Raw genomic sequence first — 19,010 nt, 5'->3', positions numbered from 1 at the left:
ATTAATATTAATATAATATTAATAGTTTCAAAAATTTACAGATCATTCTTATCGCTGCAATTGACTTAAATTTAATCATTTATATGCCTATATATACAAAATATAAAAATATACTTAATTAAACAAATTTTAATATCAGTCAAAATATATCTTTATGAGCAACAAAAATTCTTTAAGTTTGAAAATCCGTTTTTCTTTTACCATTAATTGATCCAATTATATGTTCACACATGACTAAGATAAACCAATTTTCACTCAGATTATTACTATTACTTATAATTATCTCTTTCAATTATATACAACTTATGACAATTCTATAATAAGGCAAGACTAAATTATTGAAGCTAATAATATTTACAATGCATTGGTAACTCTCCTAAACCGCTACAATCTTGCTGGGATCAACTTTGACTCGAATAAAAACTGTGTCGTCTTTAATGAAGGATCGTCTGTTCAGCATTTCATGTGAAACAAATTTTGGGAAACCAAAACCTAATGCATCAGGTGCTATGCTAGGTCTCTGGAAATTTTCCCATGTCGGATCTGGTATGAAAGATTCAACCACATTGCAGCTTTTATCTGAAACAATAAAAACAATATCATTAAACGATGTTCAAAAAATGTCTCATACTTTGCAAATATTGAACAATAACAAATGAAATATGAAAATCTAATTTATGAAGTTGCTCACATGCATCAATATTTAGTAGGTTTTACATATGATGACTGGGTACTTGGGTACTTATTTAGCATTTCAAAGTTAAGTTGAATCTACAGCAATATAAATTGAAAATATCAATTGCATGATGATTCATGATTGCATGACAATTTAGCTTAGTAACAAACAATTTAAATCATGTCTTAACATTTACTCACTTTGTGATTGATCAAATAATGTGAAAGACACCGAATGACTGAACGGCCATCTTAATAAAGCATCATATTCCCCTGGTAAGATTTTGATGTAGACAGACACATGTGTACCTTCACCAGCACCATTTCCATTTAAGAAAACTGAGGCCTGCAAGTTATCAATTAGTATTATTGGTCATGGATATAAGGTATATTTAATAATTCATTCGACACAGTTTTCTAAGCGATGATTCTCACCTGAAGTTTATACCCATATTGGCTGGTGTAAAAAGGAGGTGATAGCAACTCGACACCGTCTTGACTTTTTGCCTGCAACATTTTTGAAGTCCAATCTGATAATTTCCATACTAAAGTACCAGAATAGTTCAAAGACAAAGAGGCTACAGCATTTCGTAGGGAGTTGATTTGTTGTGTTTGGCGTGATGATAAAGCAACCATCATTTGTAGATGTTGGGAACAACTAGTAGATATGTGAGAATCCATTGACTGGCGTGTTCCCTATAAAAATAAGAATGGAATTAACCTTATGCTGCAATTCAGTGATGTTTTTCATAAACCTTGTTTTAATACTGACCTTAAAGTTACATCCTGCATCACGGAAGGCACAGCTAATTTGCAATCTATCACACTCATCTTTCAAATGTGTTTCCAGTTCTTCTCGTGGTAGAGGAGCTTTCTCGCATCTCTGAGGGCATGAAATAGGTAATCTGGGGCACAGCGAATGATGAGTTGCTAAGGTGTCACCCACAAATTCCTTATGGCAATGTCTGCAAGGGATCATACGTTTGGGGCACTCTGCAGCCCTATGTCTGCTCATACGTCTTCGTTGGATACGGGCGCCACATTTGTTTTCACAATAAATGGGCTCTTGTGGACAGGTTCCATTGTGAGTCTAAAAGATAATAAATCTCATTATAATATCTCTTTCAATTTGTTTTTGTTTTTTAAGATGTATTATATGAACGAGCAATCTTTATATTTAAAAATTTATTTGGATAATTACTACCTATGAAAGGAGAAACATTGTTTATTTTGCATATAGCAAAATACCTTTCACTATCAGACTACATAAATTAAGTTCTGTTCAATTATTATTATACAAGTGATTAAATATTATTCAAAATGTCTCATTATTTTATTTATAGATAATATTATTTTTTATATCTATTGCTTAAACTGAAGTATTGAAATTAACATAGAGAACAGAATAGATCTAAAATTTCCTAATATTTTATACCTTTGCCTCCAAAATTGACTAAAAATATCATCAGTTTGGCGCCTTGTGAAATTTATGAGAATCCTTCATATATATTTTGTATTGTGAATATATGATTATTTAAAAATAACAATCTTGAATTTGTTGTTCATTAATTTAGTTTTTAGCTTTTATCTATGGTTTTTAGCTATTGATAAGAAATTATTAGAGCGCCACACACAGCGGTGCTAAATTGTATAATTACATAGTGCTATTTCAAGTGGTACACTTTATTGTGGTAACAAGTTGTTTGCCCTACTTTTTTTTATTAAATAATAATTTTTACAACTGTCCCGAAACGGACAACAAGTAAACTAATTCAGTGAAGTGATCAGCTAGACGATTTTTATATTTGTGTGAGACAGCAATTCAAATCTTTTATCTTCTTTTATCTGTCTTGTCTGTCTAAGTCTTTGTGTACTAACCAATTTGGAACTGATTTTATTATGAGAAACTATTAAAATGTTCTTATTTTATGTTTTTTTCAGTCAATCACCGTGCTATAGGCAATTTTTTCATAGATCTTTGAAAAAAAAATCTAATTAATACGAATAATCTAAAAATAATTGAAGCATTTAAAAAAGCCTTTATCTATGTTCTTATCGTATTCTGTTCTTTCACCAATTCAAATTCTACTTAACTCTGAGCAATAGCCACTTTTTCATTCTTTTCTCTCTTCCTAATCTTATCGACTTATGCATTCAAATATTTACCTCCAAATCATGTCCACTAAATTGCCTTTCACAATGGTCGCACTGGGCACGTCTCTCTGGACAGGTGTAGCGCAAATGATCAGGCATCATAGCCCTCGGAATTTGCGCTCCGCATCCATTGCGACAGGGTGTCGCATCGTGCCTGCAGGTTGTTAAATGGGCTTTGAGGGCACGCAGTTCGCCGGCCCAACGGCAGCCCAATTTCTGATGCACACAGAATACAACTGGACCTGCGGAAGGCAAACTGATGAGGGACTTCTCTTGATCTGCATCGGGATATATCTGTAAAAATAAAATAATGATTATTAATAAATATATTACTTAAATACTTTTGCTACTCATGTAAAACTGATTGAGAAATGATTGATTGATATATGGAAATTCAACAAGATGATGAATAAAATTGATCAAGAAGTGATCGGCTCACTGAGCCAGTTTGCATTAATGTACTATGAATTTAATGTTTAAGGATTTGACCTTCAGAAAAATGAAACTAACCAGTTGTGAGTAACATTTTACCCTATAGTTACACATAATCAATTTAATCGTTTTACACATAATCAAGATTTAACTGTTTTATACGATTTAGAATTTTCTTTAATAAATGATTCATCATGGGATAGCACTAACTAATAATAAACCACCAAAAACCGTGAATGGTTTTGAATAAATAAAAACAATTTTATTAGATAATTCCGGCAAAATCCCTTACTGGTTTTTAATAAATATAGAGGACTTTGTTAGATGATTCCGGCCGGGATCGAACCGGCGGCATTCCGCGAATCCACAAAAATGAAATGCATTTGCAGCCGAATTGCCAACATTACTTATAATACATATAATTATGTACATGTTGAATTAATTTGTTTAACACATTTCATTTAATATATTTCGTGTTTAAATAATGTATTTTGTTTAAGTGTCATCTGTAACCTACGAAATACCAAAGAGTATATGCTTCGGCATAGAATCGCTCGAACGCACGCCAAAACTATGAACTTTGCTGAGTTTTTAAAGTTCAACAGCTTATCGTAGGCCTATAATATTTTAATATGTCATTTCAGACTACAAAATCTATCGTTACACAAAGTTTTATCAAAATTGGCAAAAAAAAACGACGCGGACGATCTTTACCAACAACTATTCAACACGATTCCCAATCAAAATCTTCTGAATAGTTTTAGACACATTTGCTACCGAAGTACTAACACCTGCTATCTTCGGAAAGAATAAGAGCGAATGGGAATAATTAGAAGATAAGTATGTTTTTAGAGCAAGAATTATAGCATTCTAGATCCTCTCCCCACGAAGTAATGCCTATCAAAAAGAAGAAGAGCGAATGGCAATAATTAGAAGATAAGTAGATAATAATTATAAGATTAGAAGATATTGTCAGAGCAAGAAATATAACATTCTAGATCCTCCTCCCACAAAGTAATGCCTAAGGGGGCGTCCATTAATCACGCGATCTATTTTTAAAGGATTTTCGAACCCTCGCCCCCTTTGGTGATATTCAAAATTACCCCTCCTCCCACAAAACATCACGTGTATTTTTAGTTACGAGAAAAAATGGTCACCTTTATGATTTTTTTTAACATTTTTGGATTTGTTTTTAAATTCAAGTAAAAAATAAATACACGTGATATCTTACTATACCCCTCCCATCCCCGCGTGATATTTCATGATTTTTTATCAAACCCCCTTCCCCCTAAAAACCTCACTTGATTAATGGACGCCCCCTTACGGCGGTTTCCGTGGGGACCAATATTGTAATTAACAGAGGCAAGAGAAAAGAAGGTTTTAATAGGTATTATACCTAGGCGCTATTAAGTCCGGCATATCCATACAAAAGACCTGTGTGGGATGCATACATGCATTTCCTTAAATTTACAAAAAACACACACGCCCTTTTTTAAATTTTGATCTCATTCGATTCAGAATGACTTGAAACGTCGAGAAAACGTTAAATTAGCAATTTATCGCGGATTTTTCGCGAAAAACAAAATTGTTCTTCGACGAGTTAAAAAAATCAATGTTAGGGGCCGTTCAAGTATTACGTAAGCACTATAGGGGGCGGGGGGGTTATTGATTTGCTTATTTTGCCTATTTTTGGTAAGAAATTTGCTTACTTTTGCTGAAAAAGGGGAGGGGGGGGGGTAAATGATTGTAGTAAATCTGCTTACGTAATACTTGAACGATCCCTTATCCTAATATTTTAGTTGTAATTTTTAACGGAGTTAAATTTTAATCTTGATTTTCACGTAGAAGTGATCCAAGCATGATCCAAGATCCAAGTTTATATATTATTATCAAGACATAAATTGAAAATTAATATGTGATTCGATTATTCAAATTTAAATGTAGAGAGTGTCATTATATCTCTATGGATGAATTATTGAAAAATATAATTCTGATCTATTCTTCTCTGTGGTCATTCTTCTACTCTATGGCCGAGTAATTTAGCGCGTTGTGATTCGTTTGTTTCGTTGTGCGCCAGAATTTTTGCTCAGAAAGCTTTCGAGATTCGAGCGGTAAAGTCGTCTAATACAGGAATCCATGTAAGTAGACCTTATATGTACTTATACATTTACATTCAAATTGAAATTAACATTTCTATCAATTAATAGTCTTTACTAAGTAATTAAAACATCATGAGTTCTTCGGATAAGATGAATTACGAGTTCGTCGCGAACAAGCCGATCAAAAGGAAGGATACCCTTAAGTTTGTGCAATTTACTGTTCACGCTAACTTAGTTACCAAGAAATTGGGAACGAAGTATAATTCTGTAACTCAGAGAAAGCTGTTTCATTACAATATCGTCCCGAAAGAGAATACTAATCTAATTGTTAAACATGGCGACCATTCACATTCCTTCTCTTCCAAAAGACCCAAAATCGACAGGGACGGCGACACAACCATGGATGAATCAGAGTGAGTCTTATTAAGATTTAGAATCAGAATCAACTTTACCTAAACCTGAATTAGTAGTTCTAGAGAATTATTAAATTAATTTTGAATGAGATAAACTTATCAACGCTTGCTGCATACAAGGGATTGAGTTATACAAAAAGTTAGCTCGAGTAACAAATTGATTTGCAAAGCTATCCTATACTGATATATACCTAAAACACATTACATGTACATAAGCATACACTATTAGTAGTAATACATTATATTTTTTACGTCTCTATTATAATAATACCCTTTATTAACTATTCCTTTATTATCTCTAACTACAATTTCTATTACACGATTTGTCCCTAGAGATGTTAGCCATATATTATATTTTACATGAGTTTGGTTTCGAATAGTCTAATTAAGATTTAAAATCAGAATCAACTTTAGTTTCACTTAAATTAGTAGTTCTAGAGATTACTGAAATTCATTTTGAATGTGAGAGTAGACAATATGGAAGCTGTATATATAAAAAAATAACTTGTCAATGCTTGCTGCATGCAAGGGATTAAGATATATGAAAAGTTAGCTCGAGTAATAAATTGATTATTAAAGCTATCCTGTACTCTGATATATATCTAAAACACATATCATATACATACACTATTAGTAGTAATACACTATATTGTTAACATCTATAGTTTATAACAATACAGTTTATCTCTTTATCAGCTACTCCTTTATTATTTCTATTACACAATTCGTCCCTAGAGATGTTAGCAATATATTATATTTTACATGAGTTTGGTTTCGAATAGTCTAATTAAGATTTAGAATCAGAATCAACTTTAGTTTAACTTAAATTAGTAGTTCTAGAGAATTCTAAAATTAAAGTATATGAAAAATAACTTATCAATGCTTGCTGCATGCAAGGGATTGAGATATATAAAAAGTTAGCTCGAGTAACAAATTGATTCGTAAAGCTATCCTATACTGATATATATCTAAAATCATATACATACGCACACACTATTAGTAGTAATACTCTATATTGATAACATCTCTATTATAATAATAAACTTTATCTTTTTATTAACTACTACTTTAATATCTCTAACTACAATCTCTATTACATCATTCATCTCTATAGATGTTAACAATAATATTTTATTTAACTTCATTATGCTTAGTTATTTTGAAGTTCAGATATATGAATAAGTACTTCTAAGGCAATTCATCAAACGTAAAGCAAAGATTTAAAAATGAATTTTTAACTTATCCAAATGTTTCGGCATAAGATTTCATATCATCATCAGTGGGTATAAATGTAGTCTTACACAGTAGATGTGCACAGAGCACTATCATTTATTCACTAATTAGTTTTTCAAGAAGAGAATTTTCATATTAGAATAGTGTGATTGAAAAAAACAAAGTGATTGCATATGAATAATTTATATGAATTACAAGATAAGTTTGCATGTCTAAGTTGCTATTGCAATTGGCTCCGAGGCTCAAATGTCCATCTATACATTACTTTATTGATACACTATATATATATATATATTATATTTATATTATTCTTTTATTTTTAGCACTGAGTCAACTAGTAGTAGATATAGATTTAATCTATCCAAGCAACGAGTTGACCTCATGAAGTGGCAAGCAGATTTGCTCAAAGATATGTCACCCGAAGACCAGAAGGTTTGTACTTTATTTATATTATCAAAGGATTAGTAAGTCAAGAAGATAGATCTCTTCAAATAACATTTATTTCTTGTGATATATAATGCAAGTTTATTATATTAATTGATATATAAATGATACAATTAATATATTATCAAATTGTTCATAGACTTGGCTTGAAGTATTCAGCAAAATAAAATTAAAATCATTAAATTTAAATAAATATAATTATTAAAAACAATTATATCGACTGAATATATATCTCATGTACATTTTAAGTATTGAATTGATATGCCAAATTTTTTGTAAGGATTTTTTGGATCAAGAACTTGAAGAGTATATGCAGCAAGGAAGAGAGGAAGCATCATTAGAAGCTTCCATAAAATATGAACCTGATGATGAATAAATCTTCTGAAATTCATATGGCATTTATGTCAGTTCTTATCATAATAATATAATTTAATTTAAATCAATTTTCTACTTTGATTTATATATTTGTTCGAATTTGAACACTTTTGTAACTGAATTATTTACAATTAGATAATTGTTATATTACCAGTCAATGTTGCATACATTATATAATAATGTTTTCTAATTTTTGTATTAATGATTAATGTTTGTAAAAAAAAACTGAAATATAAAATAACTAACAGTTGTATAGTATTTGATTTATTTCATGTGTACAATTAGCACGAAAGCATGCTAATATTGAGTTTTGTTTTAATAACTTTAATTTTAAGGATATTTATTTAATGTGAGCTTATAAAATAAATGTTTCTTTTTTAACCTTGTTACAATTTATTGCTTGTGTTATAAAAATAAAATTAAAACACTGTATGTTGTCTACATTACATACATACATAGTTTACAATGTATGTAACAGGTTTTATGAATTGTGAATGATGTGTTCAATAACATATACTGAAAAATATTGTTAACTTGTAAGTTAACATAGGTTTTATTAAAAATTATTTTCTTTCTTAGTTTGAGCATGAAAATATAAGTTTTGGTCTCGATGAATTGGGAACTAATATTTTCAAGATATATAATAAGTAATAAGTGCCCTTTCATTTATCATCTTATATATATTATTTTGATAAAAGTTTTAGTAAACAATAATCATCAGAAGTTTCAAAACTGATGAAGGAACACCATATCATTCGAACCTTTTTCATTGCGCGATTGTTTTAAATTAGATTGTTAATGTAACATTACACAGTTTGCGGTCTTTTGCGGGACAAAAAATGTATTCGATTTCAATTTCCGTAGCAAATCTGGGGAATATATTGAAGATACAATTTTCTGCATCTTATAGCCGACAATCGCAGATTATTATGGCATCGCAATTTCCTGATAATCTATATGTATGATGCGCGGATGTGATTGTCCAGTAACTCGTCATGGTCTTAATGGCTTTTGCCGAGAACTGATATAAAATCAGTAGTAATGTATAGTGAATTATTAACTTCCAGAAGGAGAAGTTTGTGTTTTCGCCAGAAAATCCGATTTGCTATTTCCAAACTTTGACGTTTTGTTGACTTTTTCTCAAGTTGTTTTTTAGAATCCTGAACCGATTTTGAAAATTTAACAACCTTTCAAAAGACGTCAGTTGGGAGTAGTGCTGATTAGTTTCTGGTACAGATCGGCAGAATCTTTTTTTATAATCATCACGATTTTTTTTATTTTTCTGTGGCGATAGAGTCCATGGTCTTAACAAATATCTCAAAATTAGTGGCGTATGGCATCGTGCCTTAAGGCAAATTGCTGAAACTTCCCGTACCAAAAATTAATTTAAAAAAAAGATTAAATCTTGCAAAAATTAGATTTATGAGAAATCTTAAATTTAAAAAAAATTACTTTTTCAGAGGTTTCTGAACATTTTGGCATACCTCAGAAATAATTGATATGTGTGTGTGTGTTTTGTGTGTCTGCATTTTTTGGTCCACGTTTTCTGACGCACGGATCAACCGATTTGAGTGGTTCAAAAAATATTCTATTTCTATTGATAGGGAAATGCGCTGATTAGTTTTTAGAAAAGGCAGGTTTAGCCGTTACGTAGAAGCGGAGCAAAGAGTGCAGAAAATAGAAATCGAGTTTTTGAGGACTGAGCATCCGATTTGAATGATTCAAAAAACTTTCTGCTTGTGTTGACGAAACAATTGCTTTTGGAAAAAAAGAAAAGAACTCAGAATTAATTTTAATTCTAGTTGAAATTCTAAAGCTCATTTATATACTTTAAATAAATAATTTTAACTTTATAATTCAGTGCATATAATCCATATAAATATTAAACAATGTTACACTATTTATAATATTCTATTTGAAAACATTTAGTATTTCTCGAACATTTCGTTACGGTACGGGAAGTTACAGCAATTTGCCTTAAGGCACGATGCCATACACCAGTTTCTCTATGAAATCGATTGGATTTTTTTCTTTTCGTAGTTTCTTAATAGCAACATTGTAAATACGATCGAAGGGCCCGTCAGTATTTTCAATATTACTTTATACGTGTTTGAATAATAAATGATTATGTATGTTTAAATTATTCTCACATCATCCTACGCTGATCAAATATGGTCTTTTGGAAAGCGCATGGACACGATTGCTTTCAGAATCATGTTAATCTGAATACAAAAAATTCCAATCGTTTCACTGAAAATAGACCATAAAATCTCATGTCGATTAGAAATACTTTCCCTGTGTTCTTTGTTTTAGACAATGATTTTCACAATCGTACCTTTCATTGGTATAATTATATTGTCAAATCTAAGAGATGTTTCAAAATTTATAAATATGCACCGAAGAAAAATCATTCTAATTTACCGCAAGTTAGAAATTGTTTTCATTACAAACAGATTTGCATAACCGGTGAAGTAACACAAAGTAAAGTGAAAAAAACAGCTTTGCAAAATGCATTCTTTCTAAAGAATGCATTTTACATGGGAAATATTAAGCGCATTATAATACAATATGACAGAAACTTTATGAATATAATTACTGAACAAGGAAAAGCAATTAATGCACTTAACTATTAAGCCATACCCGCTCTGGAGTGAAGTAAAGCAGTGTGAAATATTTTTAATGATAATACTGCGCTCTCTAAAAGATTGTAAGTTAAGATTAGATTTAAAGCCAGAGATGGGCAAACATTAGTTCCGGTTTGTAGAAATGCACTAATTACTGCTATGTGGTACTGTATGGGTTCGTGCTGAAAGCAATAATATTGGATACAAAATTTCTTAATAAATATGATAATATAGTAGACTGTAGAAAATTTTTTCGATAAAGATTACTACGTTTGTAAAATATCTCTATCATATATGGGGCAATTCTGCCGTAACAGAGCTCATAAAATAGCGTTGTCATGGCAACGCTCTATTATGCTTGTTTTGGTATTAAAAATAATGAAAATGTTTATTTGCAAATTTAATCGCAAAAAAATCGAAATTGAAAATTTTTATATATCTTCACGCTTCAAAGGTTTTCGAACATTTTGGCATACCTTGAAAAAAAAGGATGTATCTGTGTGTGTGTATTTGTATGCGTGTGTGTGTGTATGCGGATACAAATTTTCGTCGTGGATTTCGGGAACACCGATTAACCGATTTGAATAATTCAAAAAACATTCGATTCGTATTGATAAGGAGACGTGCTGATTAGTTTTTGGGAAAGGCAGGTCTAGTCGTTCCGAAGATACGGGGCAAAAAGAGCCAAACACGGTAACTCAGTTTTTGAGAGAGCGGAAAAAACACTTCACTTTTATTGACAAGAACTTATTAAATTTTTGAGAAGGCAGGTCTAGCAGAGATTTAGTAACAAAAGTAAAAAGATGCCATTTAGACATATGCACATCAAATTATCAGATACTTGATGGAGACTTTTAATGTGTATCAAACTTGTTTAGATTTCTATGGGTTCCGTAACATTGTTTATCCGTTAGACGGCGACGCGGCGCTTACGCGCTTCGATATTTTGTCTCTATGCAGCTAAAGCAGTGCGATTGCTTTGAAAAAAAAGTTAAAAATTTCCAAAATATCTAATAATATTATAAAAATATAAAAACTATAAAATCAAAAAAAAAATTTCCAAAAAAGTCAATTTTTTTCAAAAATTTAAAATTTCTCAATACTTTTTTTAAAAAAATAATGTTTGGTACGGGAAATACCAGTAATTTGCCTTAAGGCAGGATGCCATACACCACTAGTTTTTTCTGCTATCAATACCTAAAATGCAGATAGCAATCTGTAATTGAAGTTGCTTTATTGTTGTGGCGGGAATAGCTCAGTCAGAAGCACGCCCTACTCACACGCCGCGGATACTCGGTTCGAATCTTGGTACTGACATAGAATTGTCATTTGATTTGATGGATTGAAATTAAGTGCAACGCATGTGGAATCTATGTGGATATCAGCCACTTGGTGTTTACTGGGCGGAAAATGGGCAAAATCCTGATATAAGAAACTGCAAACCAAAAGTAGATTTTGGAACTAGCAGGCTTGGCTCACCATAATAATTATCACCATTCTATACAAAAGTACTTCAAATTATTGCCTAATTTAAAAAATGCAAACTTTTTTATGAACAATTTTGTTACCTCTTTGATAAGATTTTCGAGTATGGAATAACTAAAGACAAGTTTTACCAAGATCGTTGAGAAGAGCCATAGACGACACAAAATACAAACGCCCAGTAAAACTAAGTTTATTTCTTATCTCATATCCCAGAAGATTAGATATAACTTTGTGCAATTTTGCTTCGTATATCAACGGTGGGAACATTCTTCATCTCTAGATACTGTTCAAAGCTCAAAGAGACACGTCAAGTTGCCCGCTAACTGCACAATGGAATTTTAATAGACCATTTTCATTCGTACCAGTTCTCTTCTTATGATTGGTTTTTGCGATAAGTCAGAATGATAATATTCAACAAAAATATTTTGTTAATTACGGAAGAATAAAATTGCACGCCGAATTTATAATTATTTAATAGAGTTTTTCTTAAAAATTCTTGTTTATTCAATTAGATGATGCTCGAGCAATGCCAATCGAAAATATGTTGATTTACACCAGGGGTCGGAAAACCGTGAAAAATTACACCAAATGGGGCAAAAGTAAAATTTTTGGGGTAAAAAGTATGTATTTTAATTAAGTCCTTAAAATAAGTTAAAAAAATAGTTACTCCTCAATTTGCTTCGAATTAAATTTTTGGTTTTATCAATTCAGAACGTACCTTTGTACAACTATTCCTATTATTTTATTGCAAAAATTGTAAGCAGATAATAAAAAGTCAACAGAAAACATTATTTTGGCTAATTAGGTCTGGTCAATATTTGACCAGAATATTTTCTATTTAACCAAGGAGCCTTCAGGGTAAATGGCATAAATGTATGAATATGAATACCTGTAACTCATAATAACTGAGAAACTATCAAATTAACGAGAGGACAAGTTTGTAGAGTGAAGATCAATATATATCGTAAACTAAATGTTTGTACTATTCATTTTTCTTATTAATCATAGTGATCCCCGCCAAGATCCTAAATAAAAACTGCAAAATATTTCATTCATAATATCAGAAGTGAAATATAAAAATCGTTTCAAAATCGATAGAATTTAAATTATGAATTTTATTATTCTCAAAAACTTGTATGGATAAGAAAATTAAGTATGTGATTATTTTAGGAAGTTGTGCAATAAATGTGTAATAATGCAATATAAAGAATAGTTATTTTTGCTTTCTCTTCTCGATTACTTAACGATTGATGTGACATGTTTGTAATAAAGGACATGACTAATGTATGTGCACAACTATAATGAAAATATATATACATATACATACACTTTATTAGTATGTCCAATTGTGTAATTAAGATATAGAACCCTTCCAAAAATTAATTATTATAGAACCCGCATCCCACATCCTTTGACAATTCTCACGAAGCCATAAACTTTTTAATTTATCAATTAATTTTAATTTCGTATCTGTATTTAAAATCGTACCACTTTAAACAGCAAACCATTTGCAATTAAGCACATTTTGGAAAACAACTTATGTAGATACTATATATTTTCAGAGCGAAAATGGAGATCTCTGCTGCATATGACGCATAATTAATTATTCATGAAATACAAGTAAATATATGATAAGTGATTATTAAGAGTTGTTATGGTAATCGCAAATTTTTCACAATTTCGTGAGCCCAGATGAACCGAGTTGAATGATTCTATAAACATTCCTATTGCGGAGGAGACATAGACAGAATGAAAAATGGATCAAATTTTGGAGATCCAATAATAAAAGCTTTAAAATATTCGATATTTTGTTTCTAAAAGATCCACACCGCGCGATCGCTTTGAAAAAAATCTAAATTTTCAAAAAAATTCAGAATTCTCAAAAATATTTTTTATAGATATGTATTGGTATTAATAACTAATATTACGAACAAATTAATATTCAATAACAAAAATAACCTTTTTGGCTTTATAGATATTTTACTTGAATTTCTACTTCTAATCCATGTTCCTTTGCTAAAAATTTAACATGAAAAAAAATGCTTAATAGAATCATTACTTATAAAAATGTATGGCCTTCCTGTTTAAAGAAGCGCTGATATAACCAAATATATTCTAAAATAATTCTTAATCCAAAAAAACAAATAAGATATCATTTTCATGGCATCATTCGGACTTTAGTTTGCCAATTACTTGACGAAAATCGCATAAAAAGTGTTCAGAAATGCGTTTCCGTTCGTGATGGTCCGCTGATCGCCAACAATGGATTCAAATGAAAAATGACTTCTGAGATTTCGATATAAAAACATATGATAATTGTTATGACGGAGACGTAAATAAAAATAAAAGTCGAATTTGTAAAAAAAATACCATTCGTGGTATTGTCCAAATTACGACACAAAACAAATGAATGAATTATAGTGAATTTTGTGGTTAATATTTTGATAATGAATATTGAGTTATTGTAATCAAATATGTAACGCCAACAACTGAAACAACAAATAGAAGTATATTAAAGGCAATATTATATCATCAAATTATTAATAACAACTTAATGTAGAAACATTGCTTAATATCCATTATTTTAATAATACTTTTTAGAGAACATAAAAGTGACTTTTATGTTCTCTATAAGTTATTATGTTCTATAGAGTTTCGAATATTATTAGTTCATCAGCAATGAACTTACAGCTTTTAGTATAATTTTATATGAAGAATGTTGGGTAACAAGGCGTTGCCATAACAACGCTTTATTACGGTCCATTTTACCGGAAAATTGGCCCGTTAATTCTGGTCGGTTCTAATAATTTATTTGTTATAATATATAAGTCATTCATATAATTATTCAAAAAATTCAGAATTTTCACAATTACTTATCAATAAATAATATAACAATAAATTCTTTAACTTTCGATTTTTGTATTCATATTTTCAAATAGGAATTTTACTTTACTTTTTCTTTAGTAGATAAGGCGCTTTATTTGTCTAGATTACAAAGTTCTACCCAGTTCTCTAATTTAGCTATTATTTTAAATGACACCAATAATAATTTTCCAAATAAAGTATGTTAATAAAATTATTATAGGATGTAAATAGTAATTAATGTAACTATTGTGTAATTATCTTAAGAAAATGTTCCGAACGCAAACCGAGCTTGTAATTATGATTTTATTGTTGTTCTTTTATAAAATAACCTTGATGGATTGCGTAATAAGTCGCAAATGGTAAAAAGTGATATATAAATTCCTAATATTATTATTTATTAATTCATGATTAAATTACATATAGCTATTACTAATTCTCAAATATTTTAGGAAAGCAACAATTTGGTGGGTCAAATATAATAATAAAAAATGATATTTTTTTTTAAAATGATGTTGGCTAATTTTTCGACGTATGAATTTAACATATCTCTAGAATTTGTGAATAAATTGAAGTGAATTTAAAAAGGTTTTAGGGGCTACTTACAAATTCATGTATATTAGTAATTAGTAAAAATGTATATTATTTCTAAGATGATAGTGATAATAAAGATCAATACCTTTTTTGACTCTTTTTATCAAAGAAGCGAGAGAGTATTTTTATATAAAATAAAAATTTCGTTTGGAAAAGCTAAAATTTAAAAAAATAAATAAAATTGAGAAAAATTGAAAATGCGCTTAATACATCTGTTTCGATGAACAACTTCAAACAATGTCTTTTGGCGCGTTATTTTATTCATTTAATTTAATCATATAAGGTTTGTAAAACTCTTCATATTATTATTTGTAAAAATATACTTGCACATGATCTGCCAAGAATAGACAAAAACAAATTGTCTATACAGTTATCTTTATTACAAAATAAATAGTCTTTATATTTTTTCGAGCGTTATTATGTATTTTTTACATATAGAGTCGGTAATGCATCAAAATTTAGATCATTATCCGGACTCAAATCTATTATGTAACGTTGGGTTGATGGTTTATTCGTAAAATAGTGCTTAATGAAAGTGTTGTGTTATAAAAAATCTGACAAACATACAGCACCGAAAGCATATAAAAAGTATACTTAGCGTGAGAGCAACTGAAGACTATGAAAAGTGACTTATTATTATTTTCAAGATGTTTTTTTATTACATCTCCTGCGATTCCTATGGCTCGGTTTCTTATTTTCATATTCAACTCATGCATGGGTCTCGTTACGCTCGACGAGTACGCAGCCAATCGGTAAGGAACAGTCATAATATTTCTAAGTAATTTCAAATTAATTGGCACAGAGTTTAGTCGGTTTTTCTAAGTAATAATTTTGTTTGAAATGATTCAAGTAATAATTAAGCTTGAAAAGATTCAAGCATAATTATAAAACATTCATTTGTGAATTGAATTATGTTCAAACCACGTTGTTCTGAAAGAACGGACATAGATGGTCCCGGAAAGTACAAATATGTAAAATTTAATATATTACATTCAATAGTCTCGAGTACTATCACTGAAAATAAACTTCTTTGAAAAATTTGTTGTAGTGCAAAATGTTAAATTTAAGTTATAAGTTTCTTAGGTACTTTTATTTTATTTCATTAAAATATTTGACAATTATGATTTTAAAAGTAAAGAATTCTCAGATCTGTATTATTTAACAATATAAGAACGTTATTACAAAAATCCTTATGAATACAGATCCTAATAATTAGGCTATTAGAATGCCTGAAAGAGTCATAATCATGAAAAGTGCGTTACTCATAAAGCTGATTCTAGTTTTATTCTAAGTAAGTGCGAATATAAAATATATTAAAATTCGAAAATTAATGAGCAATGATCAGTTTATATAAAAAAATTGATAAAGCATTAAGAATTATGATTAATTAAAATGCGACTCCAATGATAACTGAGCTCATGATTGACTGAAGACTGGATTCACGACTGAGCTTATACTTTATAGAAAACTAAACTGCAACTGACTTATACTGATCTGAACTTTTTGAAAACTAAACTGGCACTGACTGGAAAATGCGTCATTGCAAGCCTTTTACGTGCTAGCTTTAATGTGACTTTGAAATCCTAGATAACATTATTTTATGACTTGTTCATTACTTAGTTGTTATTCCCTTTTTTGTGGTTTGGAAAGTAATTTTATAAACGCTTGTTAGGCTTGTCAAGGATGTCTCGAGTTTACAATGTTGTAGCAATGAGTAATTCACTAAACTCTGCGTAGTTTGTATTCTGACCGTTATATAGTGGTTTATAATATTATTTATAATTTTTATAAATGGGTGAATACTTCTTACAATATTTACAATTTCATCATTATTAGTTATTATATTTTCCTAATATAGTTTTTCAAAGAGTCATCGTAAAGGATAAAAAAGTACTCCTTTACATTTCGATACGTCTTGTTACTACTTTCTAATAGCAAAAACGTCTTAAGTTACTCTTTTTATTAAAAGTATAAATTTATGTACAAATCCATTCTAAAATAAGTAGACTAAAATTATCGACAGTTACTTCATTGCTATTCGTACATAAATAATCTAATATGCACCTCGTTAAAAAATGTTTTGTCACATATAGGAATGCCACAAGATTTTTAACCCCGATTCTATCATCTAGTTTTGCGATTAAGATATTGGTGTCATATAATTTAACTTGATATATTTAATGTGCAAAAACATGGCAATGTCGATTTGCTTTTACGAATAATTTTCTAAGTCGAATGCTCCATATTACATACAAGTATTACAAGCCGAACACATCCGTGTAAGAAAGCATGCAGTATTAAATATAAACGCATTCGATGCACTTCACTCGGAACATAAAATCATTCGTTTTATTTCTCAGACCGAGAAATACTGTGGGAACATTGTTGTTTGGATTTATGGACATTTAATAGTTTTTATTTATCGAGATCGAAAGACCAATAATTTCTGATGGCACGGAATTGAATAGATTGCCAATAATGCAAGAATTTGTTAAATCCTCTAATAGGAGCGATAAAACTAGTCCCTTTATATGGCTTAATATTTATTTAAAACAGTTACAAATGTTTTATATTATTAGTGTTATTAAATATGTAGTTCTACCGAATATAAAAAGGAAGTCACTAAGGGATTCAATAAACTGCAAAAATTTCTGTTCCAGAAATGAATAATTTTGTATATAAGAAAAATTAATTTCAAAATTAATCAAATCAAATCAGAAAGTTCAACAAATGTTGAAATTATGTTAAAATGTAAATAAAGCATTGAATTTAGATAAATCTATTACAAAACGCTAGAAAGCTACTGACTAGGAAACTTAGCCTCCGTTTGTGAAATAGGCTAATAAAGTGTTTTGTAGCTCAGTACGGATCAGAGACATAACCTCTAAGAAAGGTTGACAAAAACTACCTGGAGATTTGAAATGTGATGAAATAAATGAATTAGTACTAAGGAGGGTGGTGTAAAGAACTATACTGAGCGCAATCCTGAAAAGAAAAGAAAACTGGATTGGACCCATTCAGCAAAAAAGTACCTCCTACACTACGTGGTCGAAGGTAAAATAGGAGGACTAAAAGAATTGGCAAGAAAAAAATGCTTATGACTTGCACAAGAAGATAAAATACAGGGAACTAAAATCGAAGCACAAGACCAGATAGCATGGAAATAGAAGTTTGAAAAGTAAAATGCATAAAAATGAATAAAAAGTTATTATTGGTAATGGGAATGTTAAACAAGCGCGAACACATTGATTTGTGGTGCTATCACATCATGGACCTGCCTCTGGGCAGACCACCATTTATTATCAATAATAATAATAAATGGTAGTCTGCTCAAAGGCAAGTCCATGAAGTGAGAGCGACCACAAATAAATGATTCCCTTACCTTTTGTCAATCATTTCCATTACCACTATTCTCCCCCCCCCATTTTTCATGTATTTTTGTTTTCGAACTTCTGCTTCTATTCTTCTTGATCCTGTGCTTCGGCTTTCAGTTTCCTGTATTTTCCCTTCTCACTTAAGTCGTCAATCGTCTGCATTCTTCTTCTTCCCTTTACCTTTCCTTTTATTTTACCCTCGACGACGTCATGCAGGAGGCACTCTTTTTGCAGAAGGGGTCTGAT

General features: G+C 30.1%; 1 protein-coding gene across 1 annotated transcript in view; it reads right to left on the bottom strand.

Annotated features, from left to right (window-relative positions):
- Positions 1 to 376: 376 nt before the first annotated feature.
- The window catches only part of LOC113389223 (TNF receptor-associated factor 4), a 37,173-nt gene continuing 18,539 nt past the window's right edge, over positions 377 to 19,010 (bottom strand). Inside the window, exons 3-7 of the mRNA XM_026626284.1 lie at positions 2,842 to 3,115; positions 1,448 to 1,765; positions 1,111 to 1,371; positions 882 to 1,021; positions 377 to 590 (exon numbers count right to left, since the gene is read on the bottom strand). Of these exons, the coding sequence (XP_026482069.1) occupies positions 377 to 590; positions 882 to 1,021; positions 1,111 to 1,371; positions 1,448 to 1,765; positions 2,842 to 3,115 (1,207 nt within the window). The remainder of the gene's footprint in view (positions 591 to 881; positions 1,022 to 1,110; positions 1,372 to 1,447; positions 1,766 to 2,841; positions 3,116 to 19,010) is intronic.

This window comes from Ctenocephalides felis, unplaced genomic scaffold (assembly GCF_003426905.1).
Source record: "Ctenocephalides felis isolate EL2017-DRISC unplaced genomic scaffold, ASM342690v1 CF-g0.4_SCAFFOLD_03573, whole genome shotgun sequence".
Lineage (NCBI taxonomy): Eukaryota > Metazoa > Arthropoda > Insecta > Siphonaptera > Pulicidae > Ctenocephalides > Ctenocephalides felis.
Note: the sequence above shows the minus strand (reverse complement) of the source record. Positions and strands in the feature narration are given on the sequence as shown.